The sequence below is a fragment of the Amblyomma mixtum genome, chromosome 7 (genome assembly GCF_055824585.1).
Source record: "Amblyomma mixtum isolate Tamu chromosome 7, ASM5582458v1, whole genome shotgun sequence".
NCBI lineage: Eukaryota > Metazoa > Arthropoda > Arachnida > Ixodida > Ixodidae > Amblyomma > Amblyomma mixtum.
In genome coordinates this window covers 46,561,262-46,580,291 of record NC_143018.1, presented here as the reverse complement: position 1 = coordinate 46,580,291, position 19,030 = coordinate 46,561,262, and the positions used below count along the sequence as shown (strand labels likewise).

Genomic DNA, 19,030 nt, shown 5'->3' with positions numbered 1-19,030 from the left:
CAAATTCTTTGGCAAAAATCGGGGGTGGGTGGGTTCATTATGCGAGTCGGTCTGTTGCGCGAGTAAATACGGTACATATACCGTAATGCAAATGGTTCTTGCCGGTTTTTTCGCGGCCATTCGATAATTCAAACATCGGATAATTCGAACTTTTTTCCCAGTCCCGTGAAGTTCGAATTAACGAGCTTTTACTGTATTACTACATTAATATTATTCTTGTTATTATTAGCCTTTTCTGACTGCGTTACTGACTCACCGTGTCTCTCTCTTGTGCATTTTGTGTGTTAGGTGAACGGACTGCTCCCGAGCGGCCAGTTTGTGTCGGTGGTGCGGTCGCTCATGTGCCACGAGCTTCCATCCATCAGGCGTAGCGCCATGGACATGCTCAACGGGAAGCTGGCTGCCAAGGACTACTTTGGCGAGGAAGACGTGAGTGTCCGCTTTTGTCGGTGTCTTCTTTGAGGAAAGTTGAGGACTGCTCACTCGGTCACTTGCCGTGACTGCTGTACTCTCTATGGAAGCGGTGCGGGCCGGGCTTTATTATTTTACTTTCCTTTTAGATAAGCCCAACCTAACATCTGTACTCTCTATGGGTGCTAGCTTCGCACTGCTGTAGTTGGCCAGACAGACTGCAATGCAAGGCGTAATGCATTCTTTTTTAACCGACAAGCATCAAGAGGCAGATTTGTTCTTAATTCTGAAGTAAGGTTGACAAGGGCTGCGTAGTTCAGACGGTAACATAATTTACTAGATTTGGACCATCGCTGGTTGAAGTCCATCCACCTAAATTGGCTTCACCGTCCTTAGCTTTGCATGCATTGCCACAAACAATTGCTTTCACACATTATGCAGTGTGAACAGTGGTTCACCTAGCAATCAGTTTGTACCGCATATCCACGGCGAGTGGACGATGGGGCACTGACAGCACAAGTCATGTTTATTGAAATGGTTCCCACAGACACAGTCCCTTCTGGAGCTGGTTCCCATGCTGCTCCAAGTGGCTCGCGGCAATTCCAGCTCCACTTCAGGCGAAGAGGCAGCGCTCAACCGCCAGACGGCACTGCTGTCTCTCAAGTTTCTCATCCGGATGCTGGGACCTGAACACCGGGACACCTTCGCTGAGGTGAGGTCTAAGACACTTAACGTGGTCAGTGTGACAAAAAGCAGGGATTGTTTTAGCTCATGGCACAAAGTGCTTCGTTACTGTTCTGCACGTTTTGAGGAGTGAGGTTATTGGGACCAAGGCTCAAAATGTGTCTCTCTCCTTGTGCCATCAAAGTTGCTCTCAAGGTCAATGTGGATGCCGTTGAACGCACATCAAGTTGATGTGTCAGACGTTTGTGCCTCAGAGGAACTCAGCTGTGGCGTCGGTGAGTGTAGCAGTTTCTGCTGTGCATTTGGCTTTTATTGCGAAAGCAATGCTAGTTGCACTTTCAGCCCGTCGCGTAGCGAGGCCGGTAGCTACCAATGACCTTTAGCATGACCCCCCGCTGTGACGTCTGCCGCAAAAACGCCCAACTCGCGCTGTCGCGTAGCGAGGCCGCAGCTACCAAGTGCGGCCTAACTCCTGCTCCTGCCACGCGCGGCCGCGTTTAGTCTGATGTCACAGCTGCAAGAGCGTGGGCTGTCCCTGCCCCAGCTACCAAGTGCAGCCTAATGCCCACTCCTCTGCCCATGGAGATGCCACAGAGAATTACTGCGCCATTTTCTTTCCTCAAAAAGCAGTAATTCTCTGTCATCTCAGTGGACACGGGAACCACAGGAAGGGAGGAACACAGCAACACTTTCTGAGGAAAGGAAATTCTTTTGAGGAAAGGACCCCACCTCCCAGACAGGAAGGGAGGAAGTGGGAGTGAAAGAAGAGGGAAGCTTCTAGACAATCATCCCTTAGCATCAGCATTAATCTCCCAGCATGTGGGGGCCCTCGTGTGGTGAGTATAATGCCATGTAAAACAAATGGGCAAAACTTTGATAAACATAAGCTTTACTAAGAGCACCACCAAGACACACCACCAGCCAAACCAGGCGCAGCCAGGGCTATTGCTTTCGCAACTTACCGGGCTTAACCAAGCCTCTGCCAAATTTTTGATCATTTGTACTCAAAGGTGGCCGAAAATTTGTTGGAATTTCTTTACAGGAGTTAAGTGTCTGTTGAAGCAACAGTTTGAATTAACAATAGCCAGCTACAGCATGCTTTTGTAGCCGGTTCGTTGACATGGGTCCTGAAAGCCCGCGTGCGCTCAACCTCACATTGTCTGCCGTGCCATGCAGACATACGACCTGGTGCACCAGCTGCTGTCGGATCGGCGGTTGAACCCCCTGCTGCTGAGCAGCGCGCTGCTGTGTTTTGCAGAGCTGTGCCACAGCCTGGCAACGCCCACCATCGCCCACTTTGGTCGTCTCATGCCCCTCTTCCTTTCCGTTCTGCAGCAGCCCCCCCAGGACAGGTCAGTGACCTCTGGCCTCCTCCTTTCTCCTCTCTCCCCTTTTCTCGCTCTCGGTGGTGTCTGGTTGCCACAGAACGAATTACCACCCAATTCCGCCTGTGTGATACACGCAGCAAAAGGGCTGCCAGCCTCTTGATACGTATGAGTTCACAGGTGATTTCGCCTTACCCACTCTGGTGATGCAGTGGTTAGGGCGCTGGGCTGCTAAGCCGGAGGACGTGGGTTCAGTCCTGCCGGTGGCGACAGTGTTTCGATGCAGGCAAAACACAAAAGGCGTCCATGTGCTGTGCAGGGTTAGCAGATCGTAAAGATCCCTAGGTGTTTGAAATTAATACGGAGCTCTCCACTATGTCGCCTCATTCCTTCTTCCTTCTTTCATTGCCTCATACCTTCCACATAACGTGGTTCAGGTGTCCATCGGAAGTGAGATGGATACTGTGCCCCTATGGATACTGTGCCCCTCCTTTCCTGGTAACCAATTAATACCTTTTTTTTATTATTATTATTATTATGACTTATCTTGCGGTCTACTGCTGATGTCATGCGATACCACGGTGACATCAAGTGGATTCTCGGGACAACTGCTGCTGTTCAAAGCCTTTACCAGGTTTCATTGCTGATGCGCCACGCAATATGCTTTTGCATTCCAAGTGGGTTTAAATCGTTTTGAAGTGAATGGCAGCGTGCAATCTACGCCAAACAATCGCTGTTGATGCATGCATTTTACTCGCAAAATTGGCGGCCGTTGGCAACACCTATGTTTCGTTTTGTGGTCTTTTCTAGGTTATAAAAGCATCATTTTTGGTGAGAGCAGTCTCTCTGTGACTAGAACACAGTATGCTATTGATACAGGCCAACTTGAATTTTTCCTCACTGTCCCTTATGTAGCTGTTTTTCCAGCATAGCGTAGCCTAGATCATTATTGTCTTAATGGGTATTGCGTCCTTATCCGGCAATGGGCTCAAACATTAATTTGATCACGGTAATGTGTTAGTTTGTGTTTTCACAGTTTTTGCATTCGTGCCCGAAAGCAAGTGGCACCTTGGTATTTGCAAGCAAGGTGTTTTGTGACTTTCAAATGTCTCATTTATGGAACACTGCAGGTCAGACACAGTGACCTCGGCACTGGTGACAGCTCTCCATCGTCTGGTCGAAAGCCTGGCACCGTTCTTGAGTGCATACATGACAACGATCCTAGTTCAGGTGAGTGTTCAGTGGACCATGGGTTCACTGCACATTTCGCAAGCCCTTTTAAGAGGAGCTCAGGTGATTTCACAGTCTCCTGCAGGTTGGTGATCCTTGCTGTGACCGCTAAAAAAAAGGGGAAACACAGGCTAGTTGGTCTTGATACATTAGAGAGAAAGGAGATACACATAGTTGAGTTGAAGTCAGCATTCGTCCTGCGTGTATCTCCTTTCTTTGTCCTGTGTATTTCGTGCTGAAAAAATGCATTCTGCACAAAAAGGTTGCCTTATAGGAAGATTGTCAAGCAGTATAGCAATGCGCGCTTAATCGAATTGGGATTGTGACAGGTTTTTCATAGGCAGTTGCAGTTTTACCGTTTTTCGCAGCAGTGATTTAAAAAATTTCCTCTTTTAATTAAGCAAAATGTTCGCACTAGGTTGTAGATGAATGTTTAATGCTTATGAACTTGGAAGTTGAAAGCAGTCTGTGGATTGTCCTGCTGATCCGTATGTTTATTTAAATTTGAATCGTTTAGGCTCAGTGACTGCTAGCAGTGAAGCTATGGGTCATTCAACAAGTAGTCTGAATTCTGAGACTGGGTTTTTGTCAAAAATAAGTAAGATCTGGCCTTTTTCTAGTCAGTCTCATTCCTAATTGCTAGTGCTCTGTTGATGGGTTACGCAGTTTCACAAAAACCTCTTCTGCGGGCACACTGATGTTTTGGCCTATTCCTCATTCATCCATGAGCTTATCCATTGCTTACTGCTAGGTGTGCACCATGCACGTGTCCAATGCCAAAGAAGCTGGTGGCAGCAACGCAGCGCTGAGCCAACGGCTGGAGTCGACTTCTTCACACCTCGCCCGCCATGTTCCGGCCCGCGTCCTCATCCCGGCCATTGAGGAAGGCTTCCAGAAACTGAGCCATTCTGTGAGCGGCTACCCTTATGAGTGGCATACTTTCGTGCTCTCTGCTGAGATGCAAGACATGCTAATGCATGCTAATGCAATATTTTGTGGTTATTAGGTCCTTATCGGCAACAGCGAACTTTGTGCTGCACGCACATACTCTAGTAAATCTGTCAGCGAGCATCAATTTGCTTGTTATAATGCAAACTCTGAAAAGTCATGCACTTGATTAATGAGTACAAAGTTGAAAATTTCAGACAACCTTTCATTCAAGCAGCTGTTTTTGTTAGTTTGACCTTTTTCCTTTTATTTATGTCACCGTTCAGTGAACAGAACAACGCTTTTGTGCTCCAGGGTGTCTAGACATTGGCATATGCATAGGGTCTCAAACAATTTGATTGTGGTCTGATGTGTCAAGCATAAACACCGTTTTGATGGTACACAAGGCGGAATTTATAAATGCATGATCATGGTATGTTTCTGCTCATTGTCCACTGATAACATTTGAGCTGTGGCCTCCACATTATTTGGGCCTGTCCCATGTTCTTCCTTCTTTTCACAAAATCAAGCTGTGCTTTTGGCTGAGTGAGAATATATGAAAGGCTGATGGAATGCTGAAGCTGGGAAGGAAATGGTGGATGTGCAAGGACCAGTCACCATTGTGCCACACCGTTGCAGGCGGCCGCCCTGGCCCCTCTGATGTCTGTGCTCGGTGAGCTCATCAGCAACCTCGAGAAGTCGGACCTGAAGGGACACCTGCCCCAGCTCCAGGAGTTGGTCCTCCACCTGTTGGCATACCGCAGGGACAACCCAGAGGTTAGGAAAAAAAAGAAAGCAACCCTTTCACCTGCTGTGTCATTCCCCTAGCTTTCGTAGGTCAGTGCTATGAAAGGGACACTGGACAGCTCCACCTCCTAACCTAACCTGTCCTAGCCTAGCCTAGCCTAGCCTAGCCTAGCCTAGCCTAGCCTAGCCTAGCCTAACCTAACCTAACCTAACCTAACCTAACCTAACCTAACCTGTCCTAGCCTAGCCTAGCCTAGCCTAGCCTAGCCTAGCCTAGCCTAGCCTAGCCTAGTCTAGCCTAACCTAACCTAACCTAACCTAACCTAACCTAACCTAACCTAACCTAACCTAACCTAACCTAACCTAGCATAGCATAGCCTAACCTAACCTAACCTAACCTAACCTAACCTAACCTAGCCTAACCTAACCTAACCTAACCTAATCTTACCTTACCTTACCTTACCTTACCTAACCATACCTAACCTAACCTAAGCTTACCTTACCTTACCTACCCTACCCTACCCAACCTAACACAACCCAACCTAACCTAACCTAACCTAACCTATATTCTGTGGCTGTTTCCTGCTGTGTTGATGGCGTCAGAAAAAGTGAATGGCAGTATAACCTAGCCTCAGAGATCAGCATACAAATACTCTATTGATGTGGTAGCAGTTTGTTTGTGAGGACACTCGGTGGTGGCAATACCAGTATTTTCTTTTGTTGTCCTGTTCTAGCTTTGAAAGCATTTTTTTTTAAGTGAGACTAGTGCCTTTCACCCCCACTCAGATTGTTCAGAGTCATGCTGCACTGACGCCACCTGACGATGCATTGGGTGGGGTTCCGAACTTGGGGTGGGTGGTCAGTTACTTTTGCCTGCGATAATACAATGATGCATGTACTAAATGAAGTGAACAAGGGAGGGGGAGTGTCAGGGTGCTTAGCCAGCGTTTCAACTAGAGGGCTTGTCCTCTTTGCCTGCGCGAGTCCACTTGTCGAAACGTTGGCAAAAGCATCATGAGAGCACCCTGAGGGGACTTACGCAGATGAAAATAAGTCCTCTTGTTGAAATGTTGGGTAAGCACCCTGAGGCGCCCCCTGCCTTGTTTGTTTTGTGTTGTCAAGAATTCGATCTGCGTACCGTCTCTCTTAATGATGCATATAGTTATTCACAAGATAGCATGGATGAGGATAACATTTTTCAAGCATTGAAGCTGAATGTGAATGAATACAGCAGTGATGTGCCCTCATGGTACAAGCAGTACAAATAGCAAAAGAAGTGGTCATCTGGGGGAGACTGGAGAGAGCAGCCATGTAAAGCATGCAACAAAGGTATACCAGTAGGAACTGTTTTGCTAGCTTCTCGTTGCCATTTTGATCTGTTTTCATTTCTTTTAAGGGGGAAACTTTGCCCAATGAACATCTCTCTAAGCAGTCCTTTCTGTCATTCCGTAACTGGTGTTACGTAATGACACTTGACACCGATTTGTTCTCCTTCTTTGACTACTTCAACGTAATTTTGCGGTAATGTTCTGGATTTGTGCCATGTTATTAAAAATACCGGTTGATTTGTTTGCTCTTGAGTGACATTTATTTTTCCCCTTGGGACACCCGATGCCAGCTGCATTGCTGCACCAAGCTTGCTCACACTTGTGGTGGCTTTTCAGATGGACGGGGAGGAAGTCGCCGCTGTCGAGGCCAGCATTGTGGGCGTCGTGACGTCCCTCTCCTTCAAGCTCTCCGAGGACACCTTCCGTCCATTCTTCTACAAGGTCTGTTGACTGCGCTGCTTTTGTTTTGACCGAAGTCGTTCAGGGGGACACAGCTTACAGCAAGCATTTTTATATTTAATATATTTGCATGAAATGTGTGTTTTAGCATACAAGAAATAATATTATGACTAGTCTCACAAAATTTCGCTGTTATATTTCCAGAAAATTGTTTTCTAGTACTACATATTTTTCTTCTGAATCTTATAAAAAGGCGGCAGAGTTGAGAAAATGCAGCAGAAGACTGGTTCAGTGTTCATTGCATTCCTACTGGTGTGCTACAAGTGAAGACGTGTTTAAAATTCTTTTTTTTTTTCGCAAAACACAAGTTCTTGTTTTGAATTTTTCTGATGTGGTGACCATTGATATATCTAGAGTGGGGAAAAAATTTCATCTGACAAATTTAAAGGTCGCAGATTTGAGAAACAAAGAGTGTCTTGACCTGCGGTATGGCCCTAGGAGTGCAGCAAAACAGACGGAGTCAGAATAGATAAAATAGTCGCGAGAAGTCTGCTTTACAAGGCGAGTGTCTAGTCAGAAAACAGAAACTGGCACCGCCACGGGGCGCATGACACTGCGGTTCAATCAAAGCTACCTCATATAGGTTGGCTTCGTGTACAGGTCTTCCTGCGGGTATAGGAGCCTGTAGTTTTTCGGTGGTTATACTGTGTTGCAATCTGGGGCCTATGTGCAACTTTTGGATATTAAGCCCCCACATACCATCTTCAGAAAAGCACGCCCATGCTCAAGTAGGTGCAGTGCCTCTCTTGTCAAAGGTTACATGGCAGTTTGCAACTTGAGCAGCCTACGTTTTAAGAACAGTGCCCACTTGGCTTTATTATGTGAGGCACCTCTTGTTGCTAGATTCATCTTGGTTTGGTTGTCGGCTAACGTCCTCTGTTATCTCATTGTGACACGCTTTCAGATATACAACTGGGCTGCTGTCGAGGACAAGGACAAGAACAAAGTCTTGACCTTCTACCATCTTACCGAAAGGCAAGGAGTGACCGTTATCAATGAGTACATGTTTGTGCTTGCCACATCAGCGTGGCATTGAATGCAGTGCCAATATGGTTCATTCTTACGAATGTGAAAACTGAATTGCTGTCATTGTTAGTGTGTTGAAAGCCAAAGACAATGCAGGCATGCTTTTGAACAGGTGGCGGCCAAACATAGAGATGTAGTACATTTAGCTTCTGTAATGTGTAGCTGCGACACAATGGGCCATGCCCATGAAACTCGTGCGATTAGAAAGCACTTGATATAGATCTATCGAATGGCATGCAGTGTTTTCTCATAACTTGAAGGGTGGGGCAATAGTTTTCTGTCGCCTAGCGGGATGAATCTTTTGAAAACTTGAATGTGCAGTATATAATCTACAAAATGTGTCCTGCATTAATTGATGACACAGGTCTCAGTGATGTTTTGTTATTTACTAAGCAAATATAATTAAACTGTACACTCTTCTTGTTCAGTTGTTTCTGCTGATTTCAAGTGTGTAGTAACCTTATGATGTAACAATAGTGCACAAGCAACACGAGGGACGGAAAGGAAACAACGTTGACAAGCGCTTTCCGTCCCTCGTGTTGCTTGTGCACTATTGTTACATCATGAATGCTATCCAACTTGCCCAACTTTTGGCTTTGCAGTAACCTTAGTTGTAGGTCAGTTAGGTCTTCAGATATTTAAAAATGTCCCCCTCCGCCATCTCCTTGTCTCATGCAGGCTATCGGAAATGCTCAAGAGCCTGTTTGGGCTGTTTGCTGGAGTGTTCGTGGAGCATGCTGCCGATTTGCTGGTTGCAACGAATAGTGCCAGAGCAGGTAACCCCATATTCATGGCGCCACTGGTAATTCTCTCCCCAAAAGCATGGTTTATTGAAGTTCTGTGACTGTCACATGAAAAACGTGTTCACTCTATGGGTGGTGAGACAGAGTCAGCACGTTTTGTCACTGTCTTTGTGTTACCATTAGGTAACTGCTCTTGTTAACTGTCGAGTTAGGTCAGCTGTGTTATATCTTGAATGATTGATAAGGAGGCATGCATTGTCGTGCGTTTTTAACTTAAGTTCAACTTCTGCTGAAGTTTTTGTATCATGTTTGGATTTTGGTGTCTGATGTGTACTCGCGGACAAAAAATTTGGACCCGTAATTTTTCAGGCTTGCGTGATTATTCGTACTTTTTCGCGGTACCGCAACATACCCTATGGAGCAAATGTGTAAGAGTGCCTGAAATTTTGGACACATCAGATCCGATGCTCGATTTTTTGAACCTCATTTGCACACCCTTCAGCACTGTCACCTTATATAATTTGCATAATCGAACTGCGGTAGTTCAGACTTCAAAGGGGTTGAATAATTTATTGAATAAAGTAAAATTCAAGGAAAAATTGACCTTCTTAAATGGTGGCACTGTTATTCTCCACAGGTTTGTACATTGCACACGTATAGTTGCAAGCTTGTGCCCTTCTCAGATGCTGTGTGCTGCGCAGTAGCAGTTACAATTTGTTGAACTCATTTATACTGAGACCTCTCGTTCTGACTATCAAGATAGGTAGCAGCAGAAGATGTAGGAGGTGTATGTCTTCACAGAGACAGCAAGCGGAAAAGAAAGTGGTGGTGCTTTGCAAAGAGAGGAGTGCCTGCTCGTGACAAAACGCATCACAGTTCCAACTGTTCTATCACAACGCCACTAAAAGTGCTACTTTCATAACAGGCAGAGTGCCTCTCATTATACACAAGCCACCACACAGTGCATCCCTAGCATACTGCCGGCTCCGAGATACGTTTTTGGCTCTGGCCACTGGGCCTAACTATGAAGGCCAACAACAACAGAACACTTGTGTCATCCGTTTGTCAGTTCTTTCTTATCTTTACCGCCATCTTCACTTTTTTGTTTCAAGCCCTCTGAATGATGCGTGTAGCGCAGTTACCACAGTGATGGGTTCACTTTCGCGTCTGGACCTAGTCCCAACCTGTGGGTTTGCCCGTGGCATGTAAATGGCAGTACAGCCATCAAATGCAGAGCTTATGAACATGGCTGCCACCCGTTGTCTGGACATGGCACACGGTGAGATTTAGTCATGTGGTGGTTCAGAACGTGCACAGAGTTAGCAACCCCTTCCTCTACTACACCAGCAATTAGAGATCAAAGTAAAGTGATTTTATCGGGGAAATTTGGTTTTTGGAGGTCCTGACGGTCTCTAGAGAGTCTGAAAAATTGGTTGGAAACTGTCTATATATATGTGTATAAATTTAAATGCTTGGATTTACTAATCTTTTTTTTACTATGTTCTGTAGACTTCGTCTCCAATAAGGTACTATATAAAATTCCAGTTTAGCATTTCAATTTTTTATTTCAAATTGAGAAAGAGCGTTGAGCTTGGAGTTGTGGCTTACGGTTCCGCGGCAACTTTCTCAAGCGATGCTGCCCTTCAAAGGTAGCTGTTACAAAATATTTCTTACGACCTGGATTGACGTACAGCCAGACACCTGGTCTTTTTTCCACTTCTCATTGTCCTGATGTTTCTCTCACAGAGGAGGATTACTTTGAGGACGACGGAAAGAGCTGTCGCCTCCTCAACCATGTTCTGGCCACCCTGAACGGCTGCTTCCATCATGGCGGAAAGCGATTCTTGACCCGCGAGAGGGCCACGTTCCTGCTCAAGCCTCTCGTCAACCAGGTGTGTGTCGACTCGAGTGCTGAAGCCCGTCTTGCTAGTTGGTTGTTAGAGAAGACGAAGCAGCAGAGTGTAACTGTATGGTGTGTGACTGCATTTGCACTGCGCCTCTGTTTACTCGAAGGTCGAGAATGAGCTTGGTGGTGAGGAAGCGACCCAGCAACGGGTGGAGCGCCACTTAGTGCCTTGCTTGGCAAGCTTTGCCGCTGGCTGCGAGGATGCTGTCCGTAAAGAGTGGCACCAGAAGCTGCTGTACCAGATGCGGCATTCCTCAGCACGGGTGCGTTGATTTCTTTGTTTCACCAGTACTATGAAGCTCCAAGTGAGGCTTTAGACAATAAATTAAGTGCATGATCTTGAAGGGTGCTGTGCAAGATCAAAAGGAGAGTGCAACGCTTTCCAACAATAAAAGACAATAAGAAGTTTAAAGTGTGTCACATTGCCTGTACAGAAGCTGACCTTATATACATACTACAGCTTATGTTTCAGCAGAATCTCCGGGTGTTTTTTTGCTGTAAGAGAAGGCCTGTGTCTTGGGGGCCACAAACATGGCTTGAAGCTCTGACATCTATGTCTGTACCATCTTGTGACTAATTTGCTAATGGTGAATGTTGTGTATCCATGGGGGCGCTGCCAATCATTAATCTCATCTGTATATAAGTGACAGTCATCAGAATAAAGGGATGTCAATGTAGATTCCCGTCAGTGTAGCCTCGTCCGGTCTTTCGGCGCTTCGCGCCACCACAGTGAGAGCCTTTTGTGGCCTTTCTGGTGGTTGTGCAAGTGCATCAAGTTGGTGCTGTTGAATGCAGTAGTTAGGTTTTATTTATTTTATTTATTTATTTATCTTTTACCCACAGCACCGTTTGGCATTACAGTGGGGGGGTTGATACAGTAACACAGCGCATAAATGCAGGTAAATACAAAAAAAGAGAAACAGCAGCCCGAGCATTCACAAAGTAAGCAAAGAATAACAACATTGACGCAATGCGCATCTATGTACAGAATTTGGGGTACAAGAAAGTCAACTGTATTGTTCACCCAATAAACGTGCATTTTAGGAGAAAGCACCAACGCAGTAGACATGCATATATATAAAAAAAACTTCAAACGTGTATTTCACGCAGGTATACTGCACATTGACAGGAAGACACAGGTATACACAGTGGAACGCACGAAACGAGGAAGCAGCGCACAGATAACGACGCACCATCTAGCTATGAAATGATGTGACACTGTTCAAAGCGGAATAAAAGGATTCATTTGATGAGATGGAAGTAACAACGGCCGGCAAACGGTTCCATTGACGAATGGTCCTCGGAAAAAAAGAGTCGCTGTATGCTGCCGTCCTGCACTTGTATTCACATACTTTTTGATCATGGTCAAGGCGTGCGGATACGTAATGTGGTTTGAAGATGTATGTTTCGCGTGGAATGCCAATGTGGGAGTAGTATATGTCATGGAAGAGTTTGAGCCTCAGCTTATTTCTCCGCTGTTCTAGCGATTCCCAAACGAGGACTTTTTTTGCTATTGTTGCACTGAAGTTGCATTTACCTGACTTACCAAGTACGTATCGAGCCGCCAAGGACGGAACTTTCTCAAGTTTTTCTTTGTCACCTATGGTAGGAGGATCCCGCACCGTGCTAGCATACTCCAACACTGACCGAACATAAGTTTTGTAAAGGAGTTATTTGGTAGCTTGCGGGAAGGAACGAGTGTTTCGGCGGAGAAATCCTAAGGATTTGCAGGCCTTTCCAACTATATAACCAACGTGCCGATGTCAGCAGAGCGATGACGTGAAATAGACACCTAAATACTTAAATTACAGGCATGCATCTAACAACGCTGTCCAGCAAGCTAGAGTGAAATGGCTTATTGTGCTGGCAGTGCTTTGAGTGGCAATGCTCATTTGATGTGTGCGCTTGCTGTACCAAATAGGAGGCTGACACATTGAATGGGAAATGTTCCTTCGTCCTGCTGGACACTCTACTTCACGTAAACATTGTTGTTCACTGGTTCACTGAAGTCAAGTCTGAACCTGCCTTTTGCTGTTACCATTAGTCAGCGGGCATTCAGATCAGCATTTAGTAGTATGTACTGTTCATGATGCATTGTTTTGTTATATCAACCACTGTTTTGTTATGTTTGTAAAGAAATGTTTCATTTCTGGGGGACATTCTTTTCCTTCTCTACTTTTCATTACTTTATCAACCATGTTGTCATGCTGTTTTTACTAAATCAAGCAAGGTTGTATGTTGGTAACATGCTGCCATGTGCACTGCATTTGTTGGCGGCCAACCAGTGTTTGCATCAAAGTTTGATCGCGCAATTTTTGTACCTTGCAGGTGCGCTATACAACACTGCTGGCATTCCGAGAGGCGGTGCGAAAGCTGGGCGACGACTACCTGTCCCTCCTGCCCGAGGCCGTGCCTTTCCTGGCTGAGCTGATGGAAGGTAAAAATGAATGAATTAATCCTTGCTTCAGATTTAGGGCCACCTTATGCCACTCTGTGTGTAGGGTGTGCACCCAGCTAATGCCGATCTAAAGCCCAGGTGTTGCTGGGCTAACACCAGCAAATTTGGATGGGCTCTTGGCGAGGGACTGTGTCGAGGTGCTGCCTACACAGCAGTTGGTCCTCAAGATAAATAGCCCTCTTCAAGCATGAAGTGCGCAGCGTGGTATTGCCCAAGCACCTCTGATGTGCACAGTCTGAGAGCCCTGGTTTTGAGAAATACTAGTCCTACTGTATGCTTTTGGTTTCGCTTTTCTGAGCTTCACGCTAGGCCACAGCGACGCATTCGGCCAGTGAGCATAGTTGTGCATCATTTCGAACCCTGATTGATGCATTGCTGGTCATGTCCTTTTCATTCTGCTAGAATTCTTGCCATTCTGGCACCGACAGCTGTTTCCCTTGCTTCTAGAAGTCTCCGAGGGTCTTCCGTTTTCACAGTGCACCAAAACTGCACGGTCGTCACTACCAGTAGAGTGCGCGGAATAAAGCTTCTGACAGAATTGCGAGAAATCATCATTGGCATGCAGTTCTCATCTCAAAAGCAGGTGACTGCGGCCCAGGTTTCCACAAAATAAACCGACTGCAATGCAGATAGTTTCTGGCAATTGTTTGGGACGCTTTCAATAATTCAGGCATTTTTCCCGGCGGCTTGAAGTTCGCATTAATTAGGTTTTACTCTATCAATTTTGAAATGTGGTGCTATGTTTCTGGAGGAATTGTGTTTCCTTGTTGCATCCATGGCTTTATTTTAAACAGTATTGTTTGTGTTAAATCAAGTGACGTTTTACTGTATCAACAACATGCTGCCATATGCATTTGTATGTGTTATGTTTTTTTGTTTTTTTTACCTTCTTCTTCAGATGAAAGTACGGAAGTGGAACACTTGTGCCAGGATGTGATCCTCGAAGTGGAGCAGATCCTTGGTGAACCACTGATGAAATATTTTTGAGCTAGAATAAAAATCAATTTTCACATCATGACTGCAGTGTACCTGAGCTTCATGGGTCCAGTTTTAATTGGGTATTTGAAAGAAGTAAATGCTTTTATCTATCCTCATGAGTTCTCACCACTTAGTGGCATAAAAGAGGATCGTCCAATGTTAAGCAATTTACTGCTCCTCATGCTGCCATCTTTGAGGTCTGTTGCACTGATAATAGAAATAGGGGCGTGTGAATAGTGCTTTCTTTGGGGGGGTTAGAAGTGAATTCGAAACAAACAGTAATTTTCTTTAAAAAATTCCGAAGTGAACATTTCGAAATCTGGCATACAAGAAAGGTTGAGTAGCATAATAAGCCTTTTTAAGTCGTACTGTTCTACCACACAAGGCCATTACGTGAAAGAAAAAAGAATAAAGTGCGTTGAAGCTTTGTCAAATTCGTTCAAGCTGTGAGATCTTTCTCAAGAAATGGCAGTCGGAAATTGGCAGTGTTGTCCTACATGCAATGCTGATATATTTGGGGGGTGTGAGACCTATATGTAGGACCCTCCGTGTGCTACTCTTAATGGTTACTGCATCATTGCACAGTTTGTTGCTTTTTAGCAGTGACTCCACGGACACTTGCTAGACATATGCACCACAACACCCTTCATCAGGCGTGTGAAAGGAACACCCACCTCCGTAGCCCAAATGAGCATAGCGAATACAGTTGCAAAGAAAAAAAGCTTTAAAAAGTGTCAAGTAGTGCCAAATAGTGGCCTAGTTGATTTATGAGTCATTATTTGCACAGCTGCCTCATGTGTCTCATAATGAAGATAGGTAGTATTGCGAGGTCTGAGAAGAGAGACCTCGTCTGTACCACTAAAGTATTAGGGGTTACCATAGGGTGAATGTATGAACATCAGAAAGGTTGCAGATGCAATTCTGTGGATAGCCCAATTCTAGGGACACCATTCGCACTCGCTGTAACAGTGCCATCAAAATCCCAGCTTCCGATTTGTTTGTACAGTGTAGCCACGTTAATTCCAGCTTTCAGAGTGGAAATTTGGTTCATATAAATAGCAGTTGTCACTAAATCGAGCCACTTCCAATGATGCGGCGTTCTGCATTGGTTTACGTACGGTTTCCACATTTTGCATGCGTGATATCGAGCTTGTGTCGTTGCTGGGCGTTGTCCACTACATTAGCTTGAATTATATTTACGGTAGAAGGAAATCCAAAAGTGAGTCTTTGTGGCAGACACTTGAAGAGGAAGTAGCAAAGTGCGTGCGAACCACACAGCAATGCCGAACCCATCAGCAGAGGAGGCTAGTGGTGATCATAATCATAACCTGTTCGCCGGATTGTAAGCAGCCTAGTTTCTAGACAGCAACCTAATAGGGAATGGAAATAAAAATTGAAAAAAAATTATGTATGAAACTATCGGCGCTGTCTGCAAAAACACAAAATGCGCTTTCACTCAGCACGTTCTGCTTAAAGTACCAGAAATGCTACACCCCATGCAGCCAAATAGACTACCTTCTCCTCAAAGTGCTGAACCTGCCACTAACTTCCGAGATACCACCCCCCGCCAACCTTGCCACGCACCCACGCACAATACCCATATAGAACTTAGCTATCCAATGTGGCCAGACCCAATCAATCTCTAGCATTGGAACTGCAGATGATATCTCAAAAAAGGGGAACCTGCGGCTATGTGTCCAAAATCCTCACCTGACCTGACCTGACCTGACCCAACCCCACCAAACCTATCCTAACCTAACCCGACCCAACCCAACCTAACCTAACCTAACCTAAGCTAACCTAACCTAACCTAACCCAACCCAACCCAACCCAACCTAAGCTAACGTAAGCAAAGCTAACCTAACCTAACCTAACCTAACCTAAGCTAAGCTAACCTAACCTAACCTGACCTGACCTGACCTGACCTGACCTAACCTAACCTAACCTAACCTAACCTCACCTAAATTAACCTACAAGCAATCGAAAAAGGCTGCCTGTCCACTTTGGAGGAGCTTGCAGGCAAAGCAACCTCTTCAGTGCACATAACACCAAAATACCTAAAATTGCTTTCTGCTCTTGGCGGTCGAATTTCGATGGAGGCGAAATTCTAGAGGGCCATCTACTCTGCGATGTTTTTGCACGTTAGAGATAGGATATACTTTATTTGCTCTATTTTACGAGTTATTACGGTCAACAGAGGTCAGCGCCCCTATTCCAGGGCACCGCTCAGGTTGGCTGCTCGCTGGGCATGGATGACCAGTTCTCTCTGGAGAACCGAGTTGCCGCTGAAGATCAACTTGTGTCTGATAGTGTGTCTGCAGTAGTGTGTTTGACTGGTTCTTTGGTAAAGTTTGCGCTAAGGAGAATGCGAAGTGCTTTCCGACTGATTCTGCCGTTCGTAGAGTTACGGCATGCTTCTTTGGAATCTGAGGATTACTAGGGATCTATTTGCGCGATATCCCTCCGCGGCCGCTAGCGCAACAGCCATTTTTTCACCTTCGGTTTTCGTGTAATCCCATGTCGATGTGCAAGTGATTTCCTTATAGTTCGAATTTATCACTGCAGCTACGGATTTCTGCTGTATCTTCCCCTTTTTGTAGGGGATAAATCATGCGGCGTCGGTGTATACCATATTCGCTTTGCTTGCCTGATACTTTTCAACATATTTTGCTCGGGCGTTTCGCCTCGCTGCGTGTAGGTTCGGATACATGTATTCTGGCAGCGAGCTTAGTGTGCAGCGGATATCGTCTGGTATGCTCGCTGTTTTTCGTTCTAATTTTTTAATTTCGGAATACCCTAATGTTAATAGGAGCGCTCTGCCAGAGGGAGTTTGCTAGAGCCTCTCTCTCTGCGTTGCCAGTTGTGCTTCCCTGAGCTCTTCGAAGGTGTTGTGAACTCCGAGGCTGAGCAGCTTCCCCGTTGCTGTATTGGATGGGAGATGTCTTGTACGCTTTTCTTATGATGGTGTAGGCTTGATTATTTTCACCCTTGTTGGTGTTGATCACTCGGCTGATCACAAGGCTTCTTACCAGCTTGATCGTGTCTCCCTCCTTCATGCCGCTTCTTTTTTGCAAGACTAGGGGTTATCATTCTTGCGACTTGCACGGTTGCTTGTTTCAGGAGGCTGAGTGTGTGGGAGCACCTCTGGTTGCTCGGCACCCACATTCCCAAGATCCTGATCTGGTCTTTCTCTGGTATCCTCTGTCTTTCAAGGGTGTCACTGAGGCTTTTTTCCGTCTTCTTTCCTCTCCTTATTCTCAAAAGCTCGGACTTCTCCATTGAGCAGGTGAGGCCCCTCTTTCTGACGTATTCTTCCACGCATGTGGCTGCCATCTGCAAGCATTCTTCCTTTTGCTGAGCGAGCTGTGACTGAGACTGTGATGTCATCGGCGTAGATGGCGTGTTGGATGCCTTCGATTTTTTCAAGCTTTCGGGCCAACCCGATCATAGGAATGTTAAAAAGTATGGGTGAGATGACCGATACTGCGGCGTTCCTTTGTTGGGAGTATGCAACATGTCGCTGCGCAGGTCGCCCAGTCGCACTGTGGCCGTCGGTTGGATAGAAAGGCCTTAACGTAGATGTGTATTCTGTCACCGCTGTTGAGGTGGTTTAGCTCCTTTATGAAGGCTTCGTGGCTCACGTTGTCGAAGGCCCCTGTGACGTCGAGCGCCAGGACTATGTTTTCTCCGTTGTGCGGGATGTTACTGAGGACCTCTTCCTTGATCTGTAGGAGAACATCCTGGGAGAACATAGCTTGGCTCGAAAGCCGAACAAGCTATGTAGGTACAGGTCTTCGTCTTCCATGTATTGGTGTAATCTCTTCGTAACCACTCAACCCCAGGCGGTAGAAATTTCTGGAGCCCTTCACTATTTGGGGCATTAAACCCCATAATCCTAACCTAACCTAACCCAACCCAACCAAACCTAACCTAACCTAACAACCTAACCTAACCTATCCTAAGCTAACCTAACCTATCCTAACCTAACCTAACCTAACCCAGCCTAACCTAACCCAACCTAGCCTAATCTAACCTAACCTAACCTAACCTAACCTAATCTAACCTAACCTTATCTAACCTAACCTAACCCAACTGAACCCAACAACCCAACCCGACCTAACTTAACCTAACCTAGTCTAACCTAACCTAACCTACAGGTCACCGAAAAAGGCTGCTTGTCCACTGTGGAGGAGCTTGCAGGCAAAGCAACCTCTCAGTGCACGTAACTCCTCAAAATATCTAACATTGCTTTCTACTCTTGGCGGTCGAATTTCCATGGAGGCGAAATTCTAGAGGCCCGTCTACCTTGCGATGTCTGAAAACGTTAAAGAGAGGATAGGGTACACCTTATTTGCTCTATTTTACAAGTTATTACGGTCAACAGAGGTCGGCGCCCCTATTCCAGGGCGCCGGTGAGCTTGGCTGCTCCCTGGGCATAGATGACCAGTTATAACCGGGTTGCCGCTGGAGAGCAAACTCTCCCACTGTTCCGCACTTGGTCTTTGTATTCTATGGAAAGCCTCATTTCTTTTGCATTCCCATGTGATATGATACAGGGTGGGTTTGGCCCCACACCATCTTGCTTGGTATATGTAAGTTCGGAAAGGTTCCCGTTTGCAGTTGCCGCCAATATACTGGTTCTTATAGATTTAAAGGTTTTGGGTAGGAGGATACTTTGCCCTCATTCCTCTCTAATAATTCAATATATCCGAATACTCCGTGACTACCCGCGAGAACTCCTCAGGGGCCGCGTGTTGAAGCGCTCGGTTCGTGTGCTCGCGAGCTACTTCGCCGGCCCTCTGGTTGCC

At 45.9% G+C, this 19,030-nt stretch overlaps 1 protein-coding gene across 2 annotated transcripts in view; it reads left to right on the top strand.

Moving 5' to 3' along the window:
• l(2)k09022 (HEAT repeat containing 1 homolog l(2)k09022) overlaps window positions 1-14,262 on the top strand; it is a 75,504-nt gene extending 61,242 nt beyond the window's left edge. For both annotated transcript variants that reach the window (XM_089552450.1, XM_089552451.1), the window contains exons 30-42: window positions 289-429; window positions 959-1,123; window positions 2,272-2,447; window positions 3,551-3,650; window positions 4,402-4,560; window positions 5,217-5,354; window positions 6,989-7,093; window positions 8,016-8,086; window positions 8,816-8,913; window positions 10,627-10,772; window positions 10,894-11,049; window positions 13,115-13,223; window positions 14,143-14,262. In XM_089552450.1, the coding sequence (XP_089408576.1) occupies window positions 289-429; window positions 959-1,123; window positions 2,272-2,447; window positions 3,551-3,650; window positions 4,402-4,560; window positions 5,217-5,354; window positions 6,989-7,093; window positions 8,016-8,086; window positions 8,816-8,913; window positions 10,627-10,772; window positions 10,894-11,049; window positions 13,115-13,223; window positions 14,143-14,231 (1,653 nt within the window). In that variant the 3' untranslated portion in view covers window positions 14,232-14,262. The remainder of the gene's footprint in view (window positions 1-288; window positions 430-958; window positions 1,124-2,271; window positions 2,448-3,550; window positions 3,651-4,401; window positions 4,561-5,216; window positions 5,355-6,988; window positions 7,094-8,015; window positions 8,087-8,815; window positions 8,914-10,626; window positions 10,773-10,893; window positions 11,050-13,114; window positions 13,224-14,142) is intronic.
• The last annotated feature ends 4,768 nt before the right edge of the window (window positions 14,263-19,030 follow it).